Source organism: Podarcis erhardii (genome assembly GCF_964252035.2).
Source record: "Podarcis erhardii genome assembly, chromosome: 8".
Classification (NCBI taxonomy): Eukaryota; Metazoa; Chordata; class Lepidosauria; order Squamata; family Lacertidae; genus Podarcis; species Podarcis erhardii.
Genome location: NC_138499.1, coordinates 88,314,702 through 88,333,684, shown reverse-complemented (window position 1 = coordinate 88,333,684; position 18,983 = coordinate 88,314,702). Strand labels below are relative to the sequence as shown.

The 18,983-nt window shown below is 40.9% G+C and overlaps 1 protein-coding gene and 1 pseudogene across 8 annotated transcripts in view; both read left to right on the top strand.

Annotated features, from left to right (window-relative positions):
• Positions 1 to 18,983, top strand: part of LOC309347809 (protocadherin alpha-C2-like) — a 191,258-nt gene that overhangs the window by 78,082 nt on the left and 94,193 nt on the right. Inside the window, exon 1 of one of the 7 annotated variants that reach the window (XM_081872649.1) lies at positions 9,918 to 12,532. The exons of the other annotated variants lie outside the window; for them this stretch is intronic. Within the exon in view, the coding sequence (XP_081728775.1) occupies positions 10,163 to 12,532 (2,370 nt within the window). The 5' untranslated portion in view covers positions 9,918 to 10,162. Of the gene's footprint in view, positions 1 to 9,917; positions 12,533 to 18,983 lie in introns of those variants that run through there. 7 annotated transcript variants of the gene reach the window in all.
• On the top strand, positions 2,378 to 5,058 carry LOC309347838 (protocadherin alpha-3 pseudogene; annotated as a pseudogene). Its single transcript has one exon. The product of its transcript is annotated as a protocadherin alpha-3 pseudogene (transcript).

Sequence of the window (18,983 nt, the reverse complement as noted above, 5' to 3'; positions counted from 1 at the left end):
TCTTTAGGCTTAACTCTATAAAGTACAGCATTTTTTTCTAGTTTAATCCAGAACAAGTGGTTTTAACTAGGGGGAAATGTATGAAATGGAACCCTAAATTTGAGCACCATTTGGCACGGAAATTAATTTATGAGGAATTTATGACATAGACTACTTTTTATTTATTTAAATGAAGATTTTTTTGGGTATGTGTGCATGCTTTTTCATCTCCTGTGTATTGCAAATTAGGCTGGATTTTTAAAAATCACCTGTAAAGACAACCCAGGCCCTAGTACAGAGGTGGTGGTTGAGAAAGCAAATTTCTTCTGAAACACCTTGAACTCATTTTATGAATGCAGGGAAGGGTCTGGGAGGTGAGACTAAAGGTGAGTTTATTTTCTTGCCATAGGCAGAATTAGAATTTAGTGAGTAATAAAGAGACAGGCTATGTTGAGACACGACTTGCAAATCCATCTCTTTCACATTCTGCATTTGGTGTCATCTTAAAATATGCATGCCAGACCATGGTCACAATTCTTTGAAGTGCTGTGTAGGGTATTTGCAGTATTTTAAAACATGCAAAGTATGTGGAGGAGAAATCCCTCCAAACCTCATGAATTCCTCTGTCTGAAGAGGCATGAAGTGTACAAAATCATGCCTGGTGTGGAGAAGGAGACCCTTTTCTCCCTTTCTCATAATACTAGAGCCTGGAGTCATCTAATGAAGCCGAATAATTGGAAATTCAGGATAAACAAAAGGAAGCACACACTGCCTATTTTAAACTCTGGGATTCACCACCACACAATGTGCTGATGGGTATCAACTTGGACAGCTTGAAGAGCCGATTCAGCAAATCAGGGGCTAATACTCACGAGGACTATGTGCTGCCTCTGGGAAACACAAGCAGAAGACCACTGTTGTGTTCATATCCTGGTATATATTTCCCTTAGGTATTTGGTTGGTCACCATGCGAACTGGATGCTCAACTAGGTGGGCCTTTGATCTGATCTGTTCTTATCTAGAAGCTTATTATGGAAAGGTATAGTATGTCTGGAACCATTCCAGCCTAAGCAGCCCGAACCTTTGTCTTTGCGCTAAACAGGAAGCCCTAAGGGCTAACAGAAAAGGACTGCCCGATTATCAAAAGTTTTTCTCTAGTCCCACACGTTCCAGATGTTGTTGCCATTATCCTGATCAGAGAATATAAAATGGATGCTAATGTGAAACTTGAATTCATGGACTGATAAACCTCAGAGATATCAAAAGTACTTGCAACAGAAGTCTCTAATGGATCAGAATTGCCATGTTCAAAACTTCTCAAGAATTAACTATTAGGAGATCTAATTCAGCAGCCTGACACTGGGCATCCTCATGTCTTCCTCTTGGCTAAAAAGGAGGTGATATTCTATCCCATTTTGATTTACTGGTATTTTTTTTTATAATCCCATGTTGCAGCTCTTTACCATCAGCCATCTATTGTTCCATATTCCAGTTATGCCCTTTGGTGTTACATAATCTGAAATCCATTACAACAGTATTTCTTGGTCCCAGAAAATCCTTTGAATTTCAATAAAAACATTAGACTCCCCTCTAAGCAATGGCGAACATGGAAAGAGGCAAGCACAGAAGGAAAGAAGTAGCCACTCATCCAAGAACCAGTTTTCCTGGGGCAGGTGGGGGGGCAGCTTTTATTCACAACCCATTTTCACTTGTTGACAACAAAATTAACAACAAATTGCATACCAAGCAGAGGAAGGAAGAAACATAGAAGCTAGCAAATATCCTTGGAAGGCTCATGCTTTATACAGATGTGTGCACAAAATCCCACTCGATTCCAGACAGAAGTGGATGAGAATGAATTATTCTGCAGACCCTGAAGACGTTCTGCCAATCAGAGCCACTCATGATAGACTGGATGGCCAATGGTCTGATTCAGTATAAAGCAATTTCATATGCCCAGTGTGTTTGTGTAGGGGCAAACATTGTTCATGTGAGAGACACCCCTAACAATGGAGCTGGAAAAAGGGAAGCTGATAACATTTCAAACCCCGCCCCCCCCCCAAAAAAAAATTCTACCAGAAAAGGAAAGTAAAAAGGACATGACAGTTCACAGCAGTTTTACCAGGGAATGCCATGTGAATCTTGGCATGTGAATGTGAAGATGGAAGTTTTTCCTTCTGGAAGTACATATGGCACCTAAGAGTGTGCAGATGAAGAATGAAAACAGTGATGATGCATAACTGACATAAAGGGGGGAAAGATTCCAAAAAGGAGCTGAGTTAATGGAATATAATAAAATAAATGAAACTTGAATAGAAAAACAAATGGAGGCTAAGGAATTTACTTGGAAGTAAAACTGTATCAAATAGTATGTATTGGCACAGAATTATTAAAAAACATTTACTTGAAAACATAAAAGGTAATAAATAGTCTGATTCTCCAGTTCAAAACTCAGTCACAAGGTGTCACTGTTGTTTAAGGAGTTTTTTAAGAAGACTGAAAATTCAGAGCTCCTCCCTCAAATGTGCTGAATATCCTGTCTGTCAAATACACAGCAGAGACATCAAACATTAGCTGCAATACCAGAGTCAACTGATCTCTTAGCCATTGGTTTGGAGGAACGTCTTGGACTCTGCTCATCACTTCCTCAAAAAAGGCAAGACATTGCTGGGATTTGTATCTGAATTTGTCATGCTTGCATGGAAGAAAAATTCTGGAAAGAGATGTCTACTGCAGCTGGTTCTTCTCCACACATCCTGGTTGATGGGGAGCGGCCAGCTCCATTATTCTGTGCCAGAGGAATCCCAGCATGGCACCTTTGTGGGCCGCATCGCCCAGGACCTGGGGCTGGAGGTGGAGGAGCTGGTGCCTCGGCTGTTCCGAATGGTGTCCAAAGGACAGGAGGAGTATTTTGAGGTAAATGTTCAGAATGGGATTTTATTTGTGAATTCCCGGATAGACAGGGAGGAGTTGTGTGACAGGAGTGCTGTGTGTGTTATTCACCTGGAGGCCCTTGTAGATAAACCTCTGAAGGTTTTCCACGTGGAAGTGGAGATCACCGACATAAATGACAATGCCCCCATTTTCCCTGTAACAGAAAAGCAATTTACTATTGCAGAGTCTAGCTCTCGTGATTCGCGTTTTCCTCTAGAGGGAGCCTCTGATGCAGACATCAGTGCAAACTCGCTCCTTAGCTACAGACTTAGTACAAATCCACATTTCAGTCTAGAGACAATAGAAAATCATGAACGTGGTGCATCTTTATTTCTTGTTTTAAACAAACCTCTTGATAGAGAAGAATGTGCAGCTCACCAACTTTTACTCACAGCAGTTGATGGAGGCCAGCCCCAGCTCACTGGCACAGTCCAGTTGATAATCAAAGTGCTAGACGCAAATGACAATCCTCCTGTATTTAACCAGTCAGTTTATAAAGTCCATTTATTAGAAAACTCAGAGAATGGGCTATTAGTAATTAAGCTAAATGCTACCGATTTAGATGAGGGCACAAATAAGGAGATCACATATACATCAAGCACTTTTTCTCCAGCAAATGGAAAAGAAAAGTTCGTACTTGATCAAAAGACTGGTGAGATTCACGTGAAAGGAAATCTGGATTTTGAAGACAAGAATTTTTACGAAATACAAGTTGAGGCTAAAGACACGGGGAATCCCCCCTTGTCAGGGCATTGCAAAGTTCTGATTGAGGTTCTAGATGTAAATGATAATGCACCTGAAATTTCAGTGATGTCTCTGCTGGTACCTGTTCCAGAGGACTCCCCTCTGGGGATGGTGGTGGCCCTGATAAGCATATCAGACAGGGATATTGAGGCCAATGGACAAGTGAGCACTTCCTTATGGCCACATGGAACCCCCTTCAAGCTACTTTCCACCTTCAAGAATTATCATTCACTGTTGCTAGCTCAGCCTCTGGATAGGGAACAAGAGGCTGAGTATAGGCTGGTAGTGACTGCCCAGGATCAAGGGACTCCATCACTGTCAGCCAGCAGCACCTTGGTGGTGCCAATCAGTGATGTGAATGACAATGCTCCTGCTTTTCCTCAGTCTTCCTACACGGTCTTTGTGAAGGAGAACAACCCACCAGGTGCTCACATCTTCACGGTGTCTGCCTCGGACCCAGATGTGGCTGAGAACAGCCTGATCAGCTACTGGCTGGACGAGAAGCTCTGGCCCCTGTCAAGCTACATCTCTGTTCATTCAGAGAGTGGGAAGCTCTATGCCTTGCAACCCTTGGACTATGAGGAGGTGAAGCTGCTGGAGTTCCAAGTGAGGGCCAAGGATGCTGGGCTGCCCTCCCTGTGTGGCAATGTGACGGTGCAAGTCTTTGTGGTGGATGAGAATGATAACACACCTGTAGTGTATGGGACAGAAGTGATTCCCATCTCTTTGACTGTTCCTGTGGCTGCTGGACAGGTGGTGGGCAAGATCCATGCCATGGATGCTGACTCTGGCTACAATGCATGGCTGCGCTATGAGATGCACGAGGCAATTAGCAGCCCTTGGCGTGTGGGATTATACAGTGGGGAGATCAGCGCCGCACGTTCCCTGGATGACGCAGAGGGCAGCTACAGCCAAAGACTTCTCGTTCTAGTGAAGGACCATGGCAAGCCAGCTTTGTCATCCACAGCTACTTTGAGTGTGTCCATGGTGATGAATTCCCAGGCTGTCCATGGCGACCCTCACCTTTCAAGGAAGGGAGGGAGCCCAAAGCCCCAGGTGGAAAATGTCAACGTCTACCTGATCATTGCCATTTGCTCTGTGTCCAGCTTGTTCCTGCTGGCGATCATAGTATACATGGCGCTGCGATGCCGTTGCCAGGCCAAGGAGGCTGTGGTGTATGGTCCTGGGACAGCCACGCTGGTATGTGCCAGTGAAGTTGGCAGCTGGTCATATTCAAATCGTCACAGCCATCTTCTGGCGGGCATGGGTGGGGAGGCTGGTGCCAAGAGTGACCTCATGGTCTTCAGCCCCAGCATTCCGGCCTGTGTGGAAAATGGGCAAGTGGGAGTTGTGAAGGAACCAGTTCCAAATTCATCTGAGCAGGTGAGTTACAAGAATTGATACTATTATCAGTGAAAAAACTACTATGAAAAACCTATTCTGTTTTGGCATGTGTGACATGGTTGGGTATTTGACTTTTCAATAATTAAAATATTACTTTGATTCACACTTATGATTTTTGGTAGACTTTAATGAGAATGTTGCAGGGGTAAAGGTAGTGCTATTCTTATTTTATAGGCAAATGTCATTGGCCTGATTCCAGTTATACCTGTGAAGGTGATCTTTTGGATGCAAAAACAGCCAGTGTTTTTGCTGTTGTTGGAAGCAAGAATATGCGCCAGCATACCCCTGAAACATGCTTCTCTTTCTGTTCAGAGTATTTGGACAACCAGTGCTTGACTGTGTTTAATATTGGTTATTTGGTTTTTGAATTAAAATAAAGAACAGTGTAGCACATTAGTTGTGGCCAAGTATCAAGCATTAACAAAACCTCAAACCATTCCTCAAACCTACACAGGAATGAAGGACAAGTTTAGATGATCCACCTTCAGAAAGAGGAGGCTCTGAATGGTTTCTATTTCATTTTTGCTGACTTTCCTCATGACATGGCAAATGGTTCTGTCAAATCCCTGGTCAGTTTGTGCCATCTCCCACTACCTAAAGTCCATTTAGGTCCTTCATTTTTCTGGAGTTCATTTTGGACCTTACTCTGTGGTAGATATAGTAACAAAGAAATTATTTTCCCATCACCATGCACATCTCTGTCCAGCACATCTGTTTAGGTGGTGAGAGAGCTGCTTCATGTGGGTTTTCAGACAGATCTTATGGTGCCTCAGCAACCTCTGGCGATATTTTTGCTAAGCACCTCAAGGATACAATTGCTCATGTTTGTACTGATATGGCTGTGGTGTTGAGTTTAGTAAATTACCCGTTGTTCTATGGTCTTGCCGATATTGTGTAGATGTGTTCCATTTATTATAGTTCAAGGATGCTGAAAGGTTGCTTGGGGTTTTAATTTAGTCATTTAGTGTATTTATATTGACCACCCATTAGCACAGTTTTTAGGGTGGCTCACAAAGGTAAAGTGATAAAATGCACACGAACATGCATGCAACAGCAACAAAAATAGTGTGACTCGACAATTTTTGCTCTTTCTCACTTATAATATTTTCCCATCAAGATATGATGGGTATATTCCAGGAAATCGTGAATGTGTCACTGAAAGAGGTAGCCTGGGAATAGCCACTGGGTACATCCTTTGGGTTTCTACACAATGTGCTTCAGATGTTGGTGAGGCAGAAAAAAAGCCCTCTCTTGAAGATCTTAAAATGTATGCAGGCTAATATGGAAGAAAATAATGTTTCAGACAACCAGGTCCACCCCATTTCTCCAGCTTGCCTTTCTATTGGCCAGGAGCTTCTCTGGCTGAATCTACAGTTTGTGACCATCTTCCAGTCCATTACTAATATCAGACACTAATTCTGAAGGCAGTTTCCTTGGATTTAAATGGAAAAAAAGAAATAGAGTTGGGTGGCATCAGCATATTGGTGATAATGAACCCCCAAACTCCTGGACACCTGACCCAGCAGTTTCATGAAATGTGAGGAAACAATGTGGAATTTTGGCAGACACACTATAGGCCATTGGCCAAAGCCTTAAACAGGAGTCCTCCAGCACCATGTTCTGAAACTGTCCCTCTAAGAAGAAACAGAACTACTGTAAAACAATGCCTTCCAGTCTCATCACAGCCAGGCAGTCCTGAAGGATACCATGGTCAACAGTGCCTAAGCTGCAAAGGGATCCAGCAGAACCAACAGGAGGGATTTTCTCATTTGATTGCAGAAATATTTTTGAATATAGTTTTTCAAACACACACAGAACTGGACCATTTAAGGAAACACCAGAGACTACACGCCAAATTCACTTACCTGGGAATAAGTCCAATCAAACTACATAGGGATTACTTCTGGGTAGCCATGTAAAGGACTGCACTATTAGAGGCCCATAATCTCTCTCTAGTTTATACTCCTGTCTATATATTTTTGTGAATATACCCTCGCTGAATAAAATCTTCCAGTTTCCTTAAGCCACCTTTAACCAACTTCCTTGCCACTGATAATAAAGTAAACGTAAAAGTATACATGAATTTATATTTGGTGTACGTGAAGTAAAAAAGGAATCACTTTGGAATATACCTAATTAAAATACAATCACAACCACATTTAAAAGAAAAAGCTCAATATAAATGCCTGATTGAGATCAAGAAGAAAGTATACGGTAACTTACAATAACTTACAAATATATGTCAACTTACAATTTAATAAACAGCACCTACCACTGGGTGTTGTTGTTGTTGTTGTTGTTGTTGTTGTTGTTGTTATATCCCACCTTTTTCCCTGACAGGGACTCAGGGTGACTGACAAAAGTGTTAGAAGGCAAATCCATTTACAGTTGTGTCTTCTTCATTTTCTATTACAGCATCACACCAAAACTAAAAGAGCCTCATAAAATAAAAAGAGGATGCCTATAGCTCTTGGCTAAAATTTTATCTTGCATTAAAACTGCTCTTCTCAGCTAAATTAACATTCCTTGCAGTGTAATCCTAAACACGTTTGTTCAATAGCAATAACAGAAAGTTCCACCATGTGGATGGGGCGTACTCCCAGGAAATGTGCATAGGACTATAGCCTTAATTGATTCATCTACCAATGACAACATCTGTGCCCATTCTCACCAGTTAAATCTGTGAGATCTGGGCTGGATGTCTGAGCCTTTGAGGTGGTAGGTAAGAGGGGTGTGCATGGCCTCCATGATACGCCAAGTATGTATCTTGGCATTTTTGAAAATTCTGGTCTGTTTTTGAGTCGTGCTCTGTTCTCTCTGATTCAGTCTGTAATTTGGGTTGGAGCTGCTCTGTATAAAACAAGCCTCTCTCTTCCGCCTTCACTATAACAGAAAATCTAAAAATGGCTACAACTTTCCTTTTTTTGGACAAGGTGGATGAAATTTACAGGCATAGGAGCCCCCCACCCCACCCCACCCCACCCCCAATGGATCAAGCCTGTCAAATTGCAGAATAGTTCCACGGGCTTTTTGTGGTTGGAAGTAAAAGGGATTCAGTTTCCTCCATAATCCCATTGACATGTGTGTGTGCAGGTGTTTGCCTCTTGCTCTTTCTTACCTTAAAATAATTAAGAGGTGACTGACTGCTGTGTATTCTTGCATGCGTTTTTTAAAAACCTTGCAGCTTTACACATGCTTTTCCAATGCTTGTTTGTGTTCTCTGATAGGCCTTATAATGTGAGGCTGTCTCCAACAGTGCCCTCAATGTTCTGAAGAACTCTGGAGATTTCTTTGCTAAAACCAAGCAACATGGGATTTCCTCCCCCCCCCCACATAACTTTTTTAAAAATCACCCACTGCTGTGCTGTAACAAAAGAAAAATGAAATTCCTGAGCTCTTTATTGATCTGTAGGCAACAATTGCATACCCTCCAAGTGTCCCTATGTTGTAGGGACAGTCCGGGATTTACAGCAGCCATCCCAGTTTCTGATTTGATCCAGGAATTGATCCTGGAATGTCCTGCTTTTCCTTAGGATGCCCTTATTTTTATTGGAGAAATGTTGGTGGATATAAACTTTTCTGGGGCAAGTGGCATATAAATATTTTAAAATAGTAATAAATAAAAAAATAAGAGAGGTCAGCAGCAAGGCAGTTACGTGTACGTGCTGTGCAGTAGTGGCTTGGGAGTAAAAGCAGATATGGCTACTTTCTAATGAAACATGGTATATACTACCATTTTTAATATTTTTATATTAAAAAAACAGACAATTATTTTATTGTCTATTTTAATTCAAAACACAACAGAGGCCTAGAGCCTCTATCAGCTATCAGCCATCTTATCAATAACGCAAACATCAACTAGGGGTAGTTCTTCTTGCCCTTCTGCTTGGGGACGGTACAATTATTAACGAATTACTTCCCTAGGACTGTTGTATTCTTTTTACCACTGTAGTGCATAAGTGCAGGAGGATGCAAAGAATGACTCAATAATATCCTTAAAAACTATTGTCCTGTTGAATCTAGGATAGTGGGATTTGTATTTCTTTTTTATGAATATTTTTTTAAAGGGAAGGAACACTAATTTTCCAGTCAGTCAATGTGGTGTAGTGGTTAGAAAGTTAAGGGCACTGGGAATTGTAGCTTGGGGGTGGAAACTACAGTTTTTAGAATTCTTTGGGGGAAGTCACATGCTTTAAATGTATGTTGTGTACGTAGCCTTTGTCTAGCAATTTCTGTATTAGTGTTTTGGCTCTCAATGACCTTACCTGGCAAGATGGAATAGGCTGGGTTGCAAATAAATTATGGGCTGTGTCCCTAGCTTGAGGTTCTAAAATAATTTTGAGCTGGATCCAGTAGGGTTTTTCCAATGTTCTCTGGCTAATTTTTTCATGTGTCAGTTCTCTGCCTGTCACACACTGTGCCTTACTTGTGTAGAGTGATTGGGCAAAGAGAGAAGGCCGCTGGTCATGGTGGTTCCAGAAGTAATGCCTAGTTGATCTCTTGAGAAGGAATGGAGTTGACTCAGTATCTCAGACCTCTACAATGTAAACTTCTCAACAGTGTGGTATGTCTTGTGATAGCAGCATAAAAGTCTTCTAGTGTAAGTAGTTGAAAACATAACCTGTGGAAGCCACAATACTCTGTCTGAGCTCTATTTTGGATAATTGAAATCAACATGTACCCTAACTAATTGTTTGATTCCACAATGATTATTCAAAAGTATTACAACTATATACCAAAAAACACACAAGTTAACTTTGCAAGGAAAAACATCAGAAAATAATAGCAACAAACTACACATATATTTCAGAAGGAAATCATGAAATTAATCTAAGAATTGAGGAAATTTTAAAATAAAATACCTGTGTGGCATTTATACCAATTGTCACAAGATGTCGCTACCCACTGAAATTCAAAATACTCTTTTCAGGCAGAGATCAAAGCCCCTCCCAGCAATTCAGAAAGAACAAGAGACTGCAAGAAGCTCAGGGTGATGGCATGGAGACTGCAGCGTAACAATTGCCTATTTCCCACCATTTTATGCTGACGCTGGAGAGTGGATTAATTTTTTTCCAAAGCAGGGATAAAACCTACCGTTACAATGTCTTTGAACCAATGCCCCCTGGTAAAGAGCTGGCTGCTGCAGCTGATTCTAATCCACAGAGTCTGGTTGATGGGAAGTGGCCAGCTCCATTACTCTGTCCTGGAAGAATCCCAGCATGGCACCTTCGTGGGCCGCATTGCCCAGGATCTGGGGCTGCAGGTGGAGGAGCTGATGCCCCGGATGTTCCGGATGATATCCCAAGGCCATGAGGACTACTTAGAGGTAAATGTCCAAAATGGAATTTTATTTGTTAATTCCCGGATAGATCGAGAGGAGATGTGCGCCAAGACCCTTGTATGCATGATTCACCTGGAGGTGATCCTGGATAAACCCTTAAGAGTCTTTCATGTAGAAGTGGAGATCAAGGATATCAATGACAATGCTCCTATATTCCCAGCTGCTGGGCAAAACCTGAATATTTCTGAATCTAGACTTCCAGGTTCATCCTTCCCACTAGAGGGAGCTTCTGATGACGATATTGGTTCAAACTCTCATCTCAGCTACAAACTCAGTCCCAATGAGTATTTCACCTTGGATGTTCAAAACAATGAGAAGCATGGTGAGTCTTTAGTTCTTGTGTTAAAGAAACCTCTTGATCGAGAATTAACTCACGTATACAATTTATTGCTTACGGCCACTGATGGAGGAAAACCAGAGCAAACTGGCACAGCTCAGTTGCTAATCAGTGTGCTGGATACGAATGATAATGCACCAGTTTTTAATCAGTCTGTGTATCAAGTTAAAGTTTTTGAAAATGCAAAAATAGGAACGTTAATAATCTGTCTCAATGCAACAGATCTCGATGAAGGAATTAACAAAGACATTATATATTCAATTCGAAGTGTTAACCCACAGAATTTAGGTGCACTGATTAGTTTAGATTCAAGCAATGGACAAATCATATTAAATGGAGAACTTGATTTTGAAAGTATTAAGTTAGGTGAAATTAGGGTAGAAGCAACAGACAAAGGCTCCCCACCAATGAAAGGACATTGCAAAGTCCTGATTGAGGTCTTGGATGTGAATGACAATGCTCCTGAGATATCAGTCTCATCACTGTCAGTGCCAGTGCCAGAGGACTCTCCACTAGGGACAGTGGTGGCCTTGCTCAGCATTTCTGATAGAGATGTTGGTGCCAATGGGCAAGTAAGCTGCTCCTTGTGGCCACCTGGGCTCCCCTTCAAGCTGATGTCCAACTTCAAGAATTATTATTCACTGGTGATAGCTCAGCCTCTGGATCGGGAGAAAGTAGCTGAATATAGACTGTTGGTGATGGCACAAGATCAAGGGGAGCCATTGCTGTCAACCAGCAGCAGTCTGGTTGTGCCCATCAGTGATGTAAATGACAATGCACCTACATTTGCACAACCCTCCTACATGGTCTTTGTGAAGGAGAACAACCCACCGGGTGCTCACATCTTCACTGTGTCTGCCACAGACCTAGATGTGGCTGAGAATGCTCTGGTTAGCTACTCGATGGATGAGAAGCTTTGGCCCCTGACAAGCTACATCTCGGTGCACTCGGAGAGCGGGAAGGTCTATGCCTTGCAACCCTTGGACTATGAGGAGCTGAAGCTGCTGGAGTTCCAAGTGAGGGCCAAGGATGCTGGGCTGCCCTCCCTGTGTGGTAATGTGACGGTGCAAGTCTTTGTGGTGGATGAGAATGATAATGCACCAGCAGTGTCTGAGCCAGAGGAGGCTCCCATCTTGCTGGCAGCCCCACTAGAAGCTGGACATGTAGTGGGCAAGATCCGTGCCTTGGATGCTGACTCAGGCTACAATGCATGGCTGCGCTATGAATTGCATGATGTGAAAAGTGGTCCTTGGCGCGTTGGGTTATACAGCGGTGAGATCAGTACAACCCAAGCCCTGGATGAGACAGAAGGTGGCAGCAGCCAGAATCTGCTGATAGTAGTGAAGGATCATGGCAAACCAGTGTTGTCAGCCACAGTCACATTCAGTGTATCACTGATATCAAGTGCTCAGGCTGTTCACACTGATACCCGGCTTCCCATGTTGGGAGTGAACTCAGGATCCTTGGCGGGCAATTCCAATATCTACCTGATCATTGCCATCTGCTCAGTTTCCACATTGTTTCTGCTGGCAATCATTGTGTATATGGCTCTGCGATGCCAGTGTCAACCCAAGGAGCCCGTGATGTATGGCCCTGGCACAGCCACACTGGTTTGTGCCAGCGAAGTGGGCAGCTGGTCCTATTCAAATCGCCACAGCCACATCCTGGCAGCTCCAGCTGGGGAGGCTGGTGCCAAGAATGACCTCATGGTTTTTACCCCCAACATACCTATCTTTTCAGAGAATGGGGAACTGCAGAATGGAAAGGAGCTGGTCCCAAATATATCTGGGCAGGTGAGATGTAAAGAGAGTTTGCTTTCTTTAATTTTTCTGATGTGTTATCATGTGGAGTCACTAACAACATAAAAAGTAAATTTTCCCATTGAAATTTTCTTAGAGAATGAGATTCCTGATAGCACACAAAGCGTGTCTTTTGGGGGTTATTATGATTAATTTTAAACAATTTTGCATTTACTTTGTACAACTCTGTTTTAAAGTGAAATTTGCAATACTTGTTTATGGTGTCGCTTAGATAATGTGGGACTTTTTTTGTTTTGCTGAAATGGGAAATTATATGGAGGCTTAATTTTTAAATTTATTAATTCATCTCTCTGTTCATTATTTTTCATAGCGGATGGATGGCTGAGCTCATTCTTCTGTCATTAACTGCAACCACCTAATAAGGCACCTAAGAATGTTTTTTACCCATTTCTGTGCATTTTTGTTCTATTGATTCCAAGGCAAATGCTGCTCAAAGATTTGTAGACTTCAAAGCTTAACTTCAGATATTACCACTCTGTTTTAATGTCCTCCTTTAATGTCCTTCGTAGCTGTCATAGCCAAGGGAGAACTGCTGTTCGCTGAATGAATGACTTATTGTGAATGAACATACATCCACTGACAAGCTTAAGTCTATATTAATTCATAATTTAGTGTCAATCTAAGACATGGTTTGTTCTGTTTAGGGTGTATTTTAAGAAAGGATTAAAATAAGGCAAGAAATGGGGAGTGGAGAAGAAGGTGCTTAACTCTTTCCCCCTCCAGTTGCTTTTTCTGTTCCCCACTGTTGCTTTCTCTCTTGCAGAATTCCAAATGTACGTTTGCAATGGCAAATGCTTTTGGGACCCCATTCAGAGGGGAACATTTGGCAGGGAAGGCAACCTGGAGTGGAGAAGTGATAGATGGGGGGAAGCATGCCTTCCCCACTCTGTTTCTTTGCTCAGAATTACCCCCTTAGAAATAGCATCCATTAATATGGTTAAAATACAGCCACACCTCATTTTATTGTTTTTCACAGATATTGCTCCTTATGAGGATATGGGTGCAGCTGCAGGCAGCCTGGCTGCTTCCAGGGGAAGAAAGCCCCCCTCCCCAGCCCCTGCCCCTCTTCTGGCCTTGGGAGTAGAGCTGTCTAGGGCTGGAGCTGGGTTTTCCCCCTCTTGCCCCTGCAGTTAGGGAGGCCTGGCTTAATAGATGACAATATAGAGTACACATAACTTCAATATGCACCGGGAAACAAACAAAAAAAGTGTGTCTTGCTTTATTGTGATATTTGCTTTATTGTGGTGCTCTGAAACCAAACCTACAATATCTTTGAGGTATGCTTGTACATTTGTTTGTTTTGTATCACAAAAAAATATTTTACATTTTTTTAAAAAATGTAACTTGTAGTTAGGATCTTAGAGTGAATTTGTATGGACAACTCTGAAAGAATATTCTTTCTTTCTTTGGCAATCACTCGTAGCTGAGTAAGATTGTTTTACCACCACTGGAGAAGTTAGAAAGACTTGTCTTTTGGTTCCCATTCAGTTTTTGTGTGTGTGACCAACATTATATACCACCCATAAGATACTCAACTGACACTTCTCAGCTGCTAGTAAATTACTAGCTTTCATCCATCTGGCCAGTTTCTGTTGGCTCACCAGCAATGGCTATTCCTTGACAGAGATAGCCTTGACACAGAAATCCATGCTCTGTCAACCGCCTGCTTGGATTATTGTTGGTGTGGTGTTACTCTTGAAGACAGAAGCTTCAGCTAGTATGGGATGCAGTTGCCAGGTTGTTAAGTGGGTCAGCCAGCTGTTCCTGAAGGCTGCCAATGGACAACCTGTCTGAAATAAAAGTGTTAGTTGTGATTTATGAAGCCCTAAATTACTGGCAGCCTAAGTACTTGAAAGAATGTCTCTTCCTATATTGCCTTGCCTGGATACTAAGTTTTCTGGAGAGGCCCTTTTCAGTGTCCTGTTGCCAGAAGTTGAATACCATGTGGCAATACCAGAGAAAGCCTATTCAACGGTAGCATCACATCCACTCTAAGGAATGGCAGCTTCTGACTCAGTTTTCGCTTTGATGTCAACTTGAAGCATGGTTCTTTACTCAAGCATTTGAGATTCATTAAGTTGTTCAGTTGAGATTGCAGGAGATTCCATTATTGTGATTTTACCATTGATAGTATTTATTGATTTTAACTGCTCTCTAATGATTACAGATATGATATTTTAAATATAGTTTTATTGTATCCCACCCTGCAATCCATTGTGATGAAGGGTAGGCTTTGGTATTAAAATAAATTAATTGAGCTTTATTTCCATAGCACAAATTGGGATGCAACAACTTCTTAGGCATTTGTGAGCCTCTCTGAAGAAATACCAGCAGCTGTTAAACTACAACAAAAAGCGGGGGGAAATGCTTGATAAAAGGTAAAAGGGGGATATGCCCCAGAGCAAAGACACACAGATGGAGGGAGCTGTTTGATTTATGATTTGCTAAATGAATATTAAAAATAAATAAAAAAGCCACCACTGTTGATTTGCACGTACACTTTGGGGACTGAAGGAAGGGGGGGGTCTTCTGTAGGGCCTCTCTAAAGGTGTTGGAAGGTTGACTATAATGTGCTTGTAGAATTTTTTGCCCCAGTTGCTAAAATACCTTGGTTGGCCTTGGGTGCTAGCTCTCTTTATTGGGTTGTAAGGTGCCATTTGCTGGTCAATCTTAGGCAGCCAAACATTTTGAGCCAGCCCTGGGTGAAATAATGATGCCAAACTGTGGGTTGGGCCAATATGAACTGTCAGTTATTGATCATAATGATACAGCCAGGAAACAGGGAATCGGTTGAAAGCAGTTGATATCTAATTAGATATTGAGTGAACAATTAGTACACAGTTTGTGGTACTAATTTTGAAATACAAGGACTTTCTGAAAAATTATCTGTATGATATAACTGCTCCTTAAAGGCTATCCAGTTTCACTGAAGGGAGAAGCACAAAAATTCCTGTAGACATGTGCTAGTGAACCTGTGGAAGAAGGGTGTTGTTTGTTGCTCTTAATGATAAATAAGTTGGCATCCTCGGTGGGCTTGTTGGGAGAAATTATCTATAACCTGACAAAATGTGTTACCTCTTAACTGCTAAGACTTATAAGGCTTATTAGATCAAACCAAGTCAAGCGTATAAAACTGCTTCATTTCTTGGGTGTATTTCCATCCTTTTTGGTTTTCCCCTTTGATTATCACTAGATTTCAATAGCTGAACTGGACCAGATATTTATAATTTGGGCAGGCTCAGTAGCAAATTGTTCATACTTTTCTGCTAGGTTCCTGTGTACAATTTTTGCAGCTTGATTTTGCCTTCACAAATCATCCAAATTTGCCAGGGCATTGTATCTTATCTATAATCTATGTTTAGAAAATCTATGATTTCTGACATTTCCACCTTTCTGTCATTTCTCCCCTAATAATATACTTTAAAATATACTGATAATACTTTTAAAAATATTCTGATAATATACTTTAAAATATTTGTGTATTGCATCGGATAAGAAACTCTTTCATTTCAGCTTCCAATCAGTGGTCTGCTATCAGTGACTAGATACTTGAGTACCTGATTCCTTTTTAAAGGCTTTCTGGGTATTTTCATAATGCCTTTGATTTCCATCTAGAATTCCACTGGAATTACTGCAAATGGGGGGTGGGTGGGTGGGAAGAGAACTATTACTATTACTGTACTCTTGTTAGGGAAAATAACATAGATTTGATGCTTTGAAAGATCTCTTGAAAAAGTCTTCTCCATTGATTTTGGTTTATACACTATCTTAGCCAAAGAAGGTGGATGGGGTGGTACTGAGTGGCCATTAGCCTTCTCAACAGCTGATCTAGTTTATTATGGTCAACATCAGATCATTTGATTATACCCATATTATAGAGTGTGTTTGGACAGTCATATGTTGATGGTGTTTGTCCAGTTCTGTCTTTGTTTTTTGCTATTCTTTGTAAGCAAAATATGCATCATTTGACTATTGCGCTCAATTCCTAAAAGCTGGCTCCAGTAAGGAAAGTGTTTTCAGTGCCATTCACAGGGTTGGTTCACATATAATGCCAACCTTTGTTTTTGTCTTTTGAAAATCATAAGTTGAACTCCAAATTATTAGTTTTGTTTGAGGTGTAAAAAACAAACTGATCTTCCCTGACAATTCCTGAATGCTATTGGAAACTTTATACTATGAGGATGGAATAATGCCCCAAATCATACTTTGTTAAACCATCTGTAATAAAAAACTAATTTACACAGACTTTAGAAACTAGTTCAGAAACTTCAGTTAGTCCATAATGCTGTTGTATGGCTGTTAACCAGGGCCAGTTATTGGCAGCACCCAACCCTAGTGATAGAACAACTTTACTGGATGCCAGTATTATTTCTGGGCATAATTCAAAAGGCTAGTTGTGCCCTTTAAAGCCCTGATTGGCGTGGAGCCAGGTTGTCTGAAGGACCACCTTCTCCTATATGAAGCTTTCCAGGTTTAAATATTTTGAGAAGAGGCCCTTCTCTACATTCTACCAACATCTGATGTATGTTTGGCATTGGAAATGAGAAAGGGCACCTCCATGCCTATGCCTACCCTTCAGAAGTGAGGTCTGTTTAGCTACCTCTTTGTTGACCTGTCAGCAAGCAGAGACCTTGTTTGGCTGCTCAGGCAATTTGTTTTTCTGCTAATGCTGTTTATAATTTAGTCCACTGTTTCTATCTGCTCTTGGTTTTATTTGCTTATTTTTATATTTCTTTATAGCGTGTCTATGTTTGTACATGCACAGACAGAAAATGAGAAGGATGGTGTTTGTTTTTTAATATAAGCAACCACCTGCAATTAAGGAAAGGGAATTCAGGATGCAAGGTAGCATCACATAAGAAGTATATGGTATGAATTTAATTGCATTTGTGCTGTCAAATGTATTGTTACATATCTCACATCAAACTTCACCCCTTGATTAGCAGAGCATTGATTTCATGATCGATTGAGGGATTGCAGAGATAATTGCAAGAAAGTAAATGCAGTAAAAAATAAATAAAAATGAATTGTGTTCTAATTGCCATTGAGTATGAATAGTTCCACTGTGAATAGTTGAATAGTTCCACTGTGATGTCTAGACATTGGATCTGTACATGGCTTATCTGATCTTCTGGGCAACAGGATGCATCACAAATGACATTCCTCTGAATTCACTCTATCCTTATAGGTTTATCTGATCTTATAGAGATGCATCCAAAATTGCCTGCCTCGGAGTCCATCTCCCCACCCCTCAAAAAAAAGTTTTGAGGTTCCAATTTATCATGACATTAGAGTGGCATTCGTAATCTACTATTCTTTCAAACTGGATGTCTACAATTTGTAAAGACTATTGCAAATGCTTAGTTTGCTCTTGCTGCAGGTCTTGTTGTATTTTGCTGTTGTTTTCCACTATGCAAATAATGTCCACAGGTGATTGAAATTACTGTCTGTTTTATTATGTAATTATGTACATGATTGCATCAACCCTCATTTTAGTCAATGCAAAGCGTAAGTGCATATTAACCAGCCCTGAAATTTCATGCAGTGTCCTCTTCCTACCTTTAGAACAGACTCATAGATGGTCCACTGATACAAATGGCAATTTTTAACTGGGTGTATAGGCAGTACTGCCAAAATCACTTAGGACCTGCACCTACATACTGATTTATACTTTAAAATTGTTAAAGCATCTTAAAAACTAACACATTTATTGTGGCATAAACCTTAATGGGCTATAGTCCATTTCATCAGGTGCTTCATCAAAAGCTTTTCCCGTAATAAATATGTTAATATTTAAGGTGTCATAAAAATATGTACTTGTTTTGCTGCTACAGATTAACATGTAAGCCCCTCTATAAGGACTCCCCTGGTGCAATAGGAGGAAGTAGTGACAGATAGCCATTAAAATAACATCCCAGTCAACTATTTTTTTAAAAGCAATTTTATTGAGTTTTACAATTTTGTATTCAATCAATGAACACAATGTAACATTTGTCATAAAAAAGAAAAGAAATCCCCCCCCCCGTGACTTCCTCCAACTTCCCTTTCTGGTTCTTTAAATATTTACTATTTCTGCTTAATTGTTATCTTATTTTTATATTCTTATACCTTAATCCTCTTAACTTCTTATTGTTTTTGTACTAAATTTTCTTTCATGATTATATCCTACAATTGATTTCATTCCATCTTATCCTTTCTTAACTTTTGATCTTACTTGTATAGTGAGTCCATTTCTTTACAATATTTCTGTAAATACAACATAAAAGCTTCCCAGTCTTTTTAAAAGTCTTCGTTATCATTGTCGCTGATTCTTCCCATAAGTTTCGCCAAGCTTAATCCACAAGCTTGACTCGCCATTCTTCTTTCATTGGAGTCTGGTTGTCCTTCCGTTTCTGGGCTAGGAGAATCTGAGCCGCCATTGTAG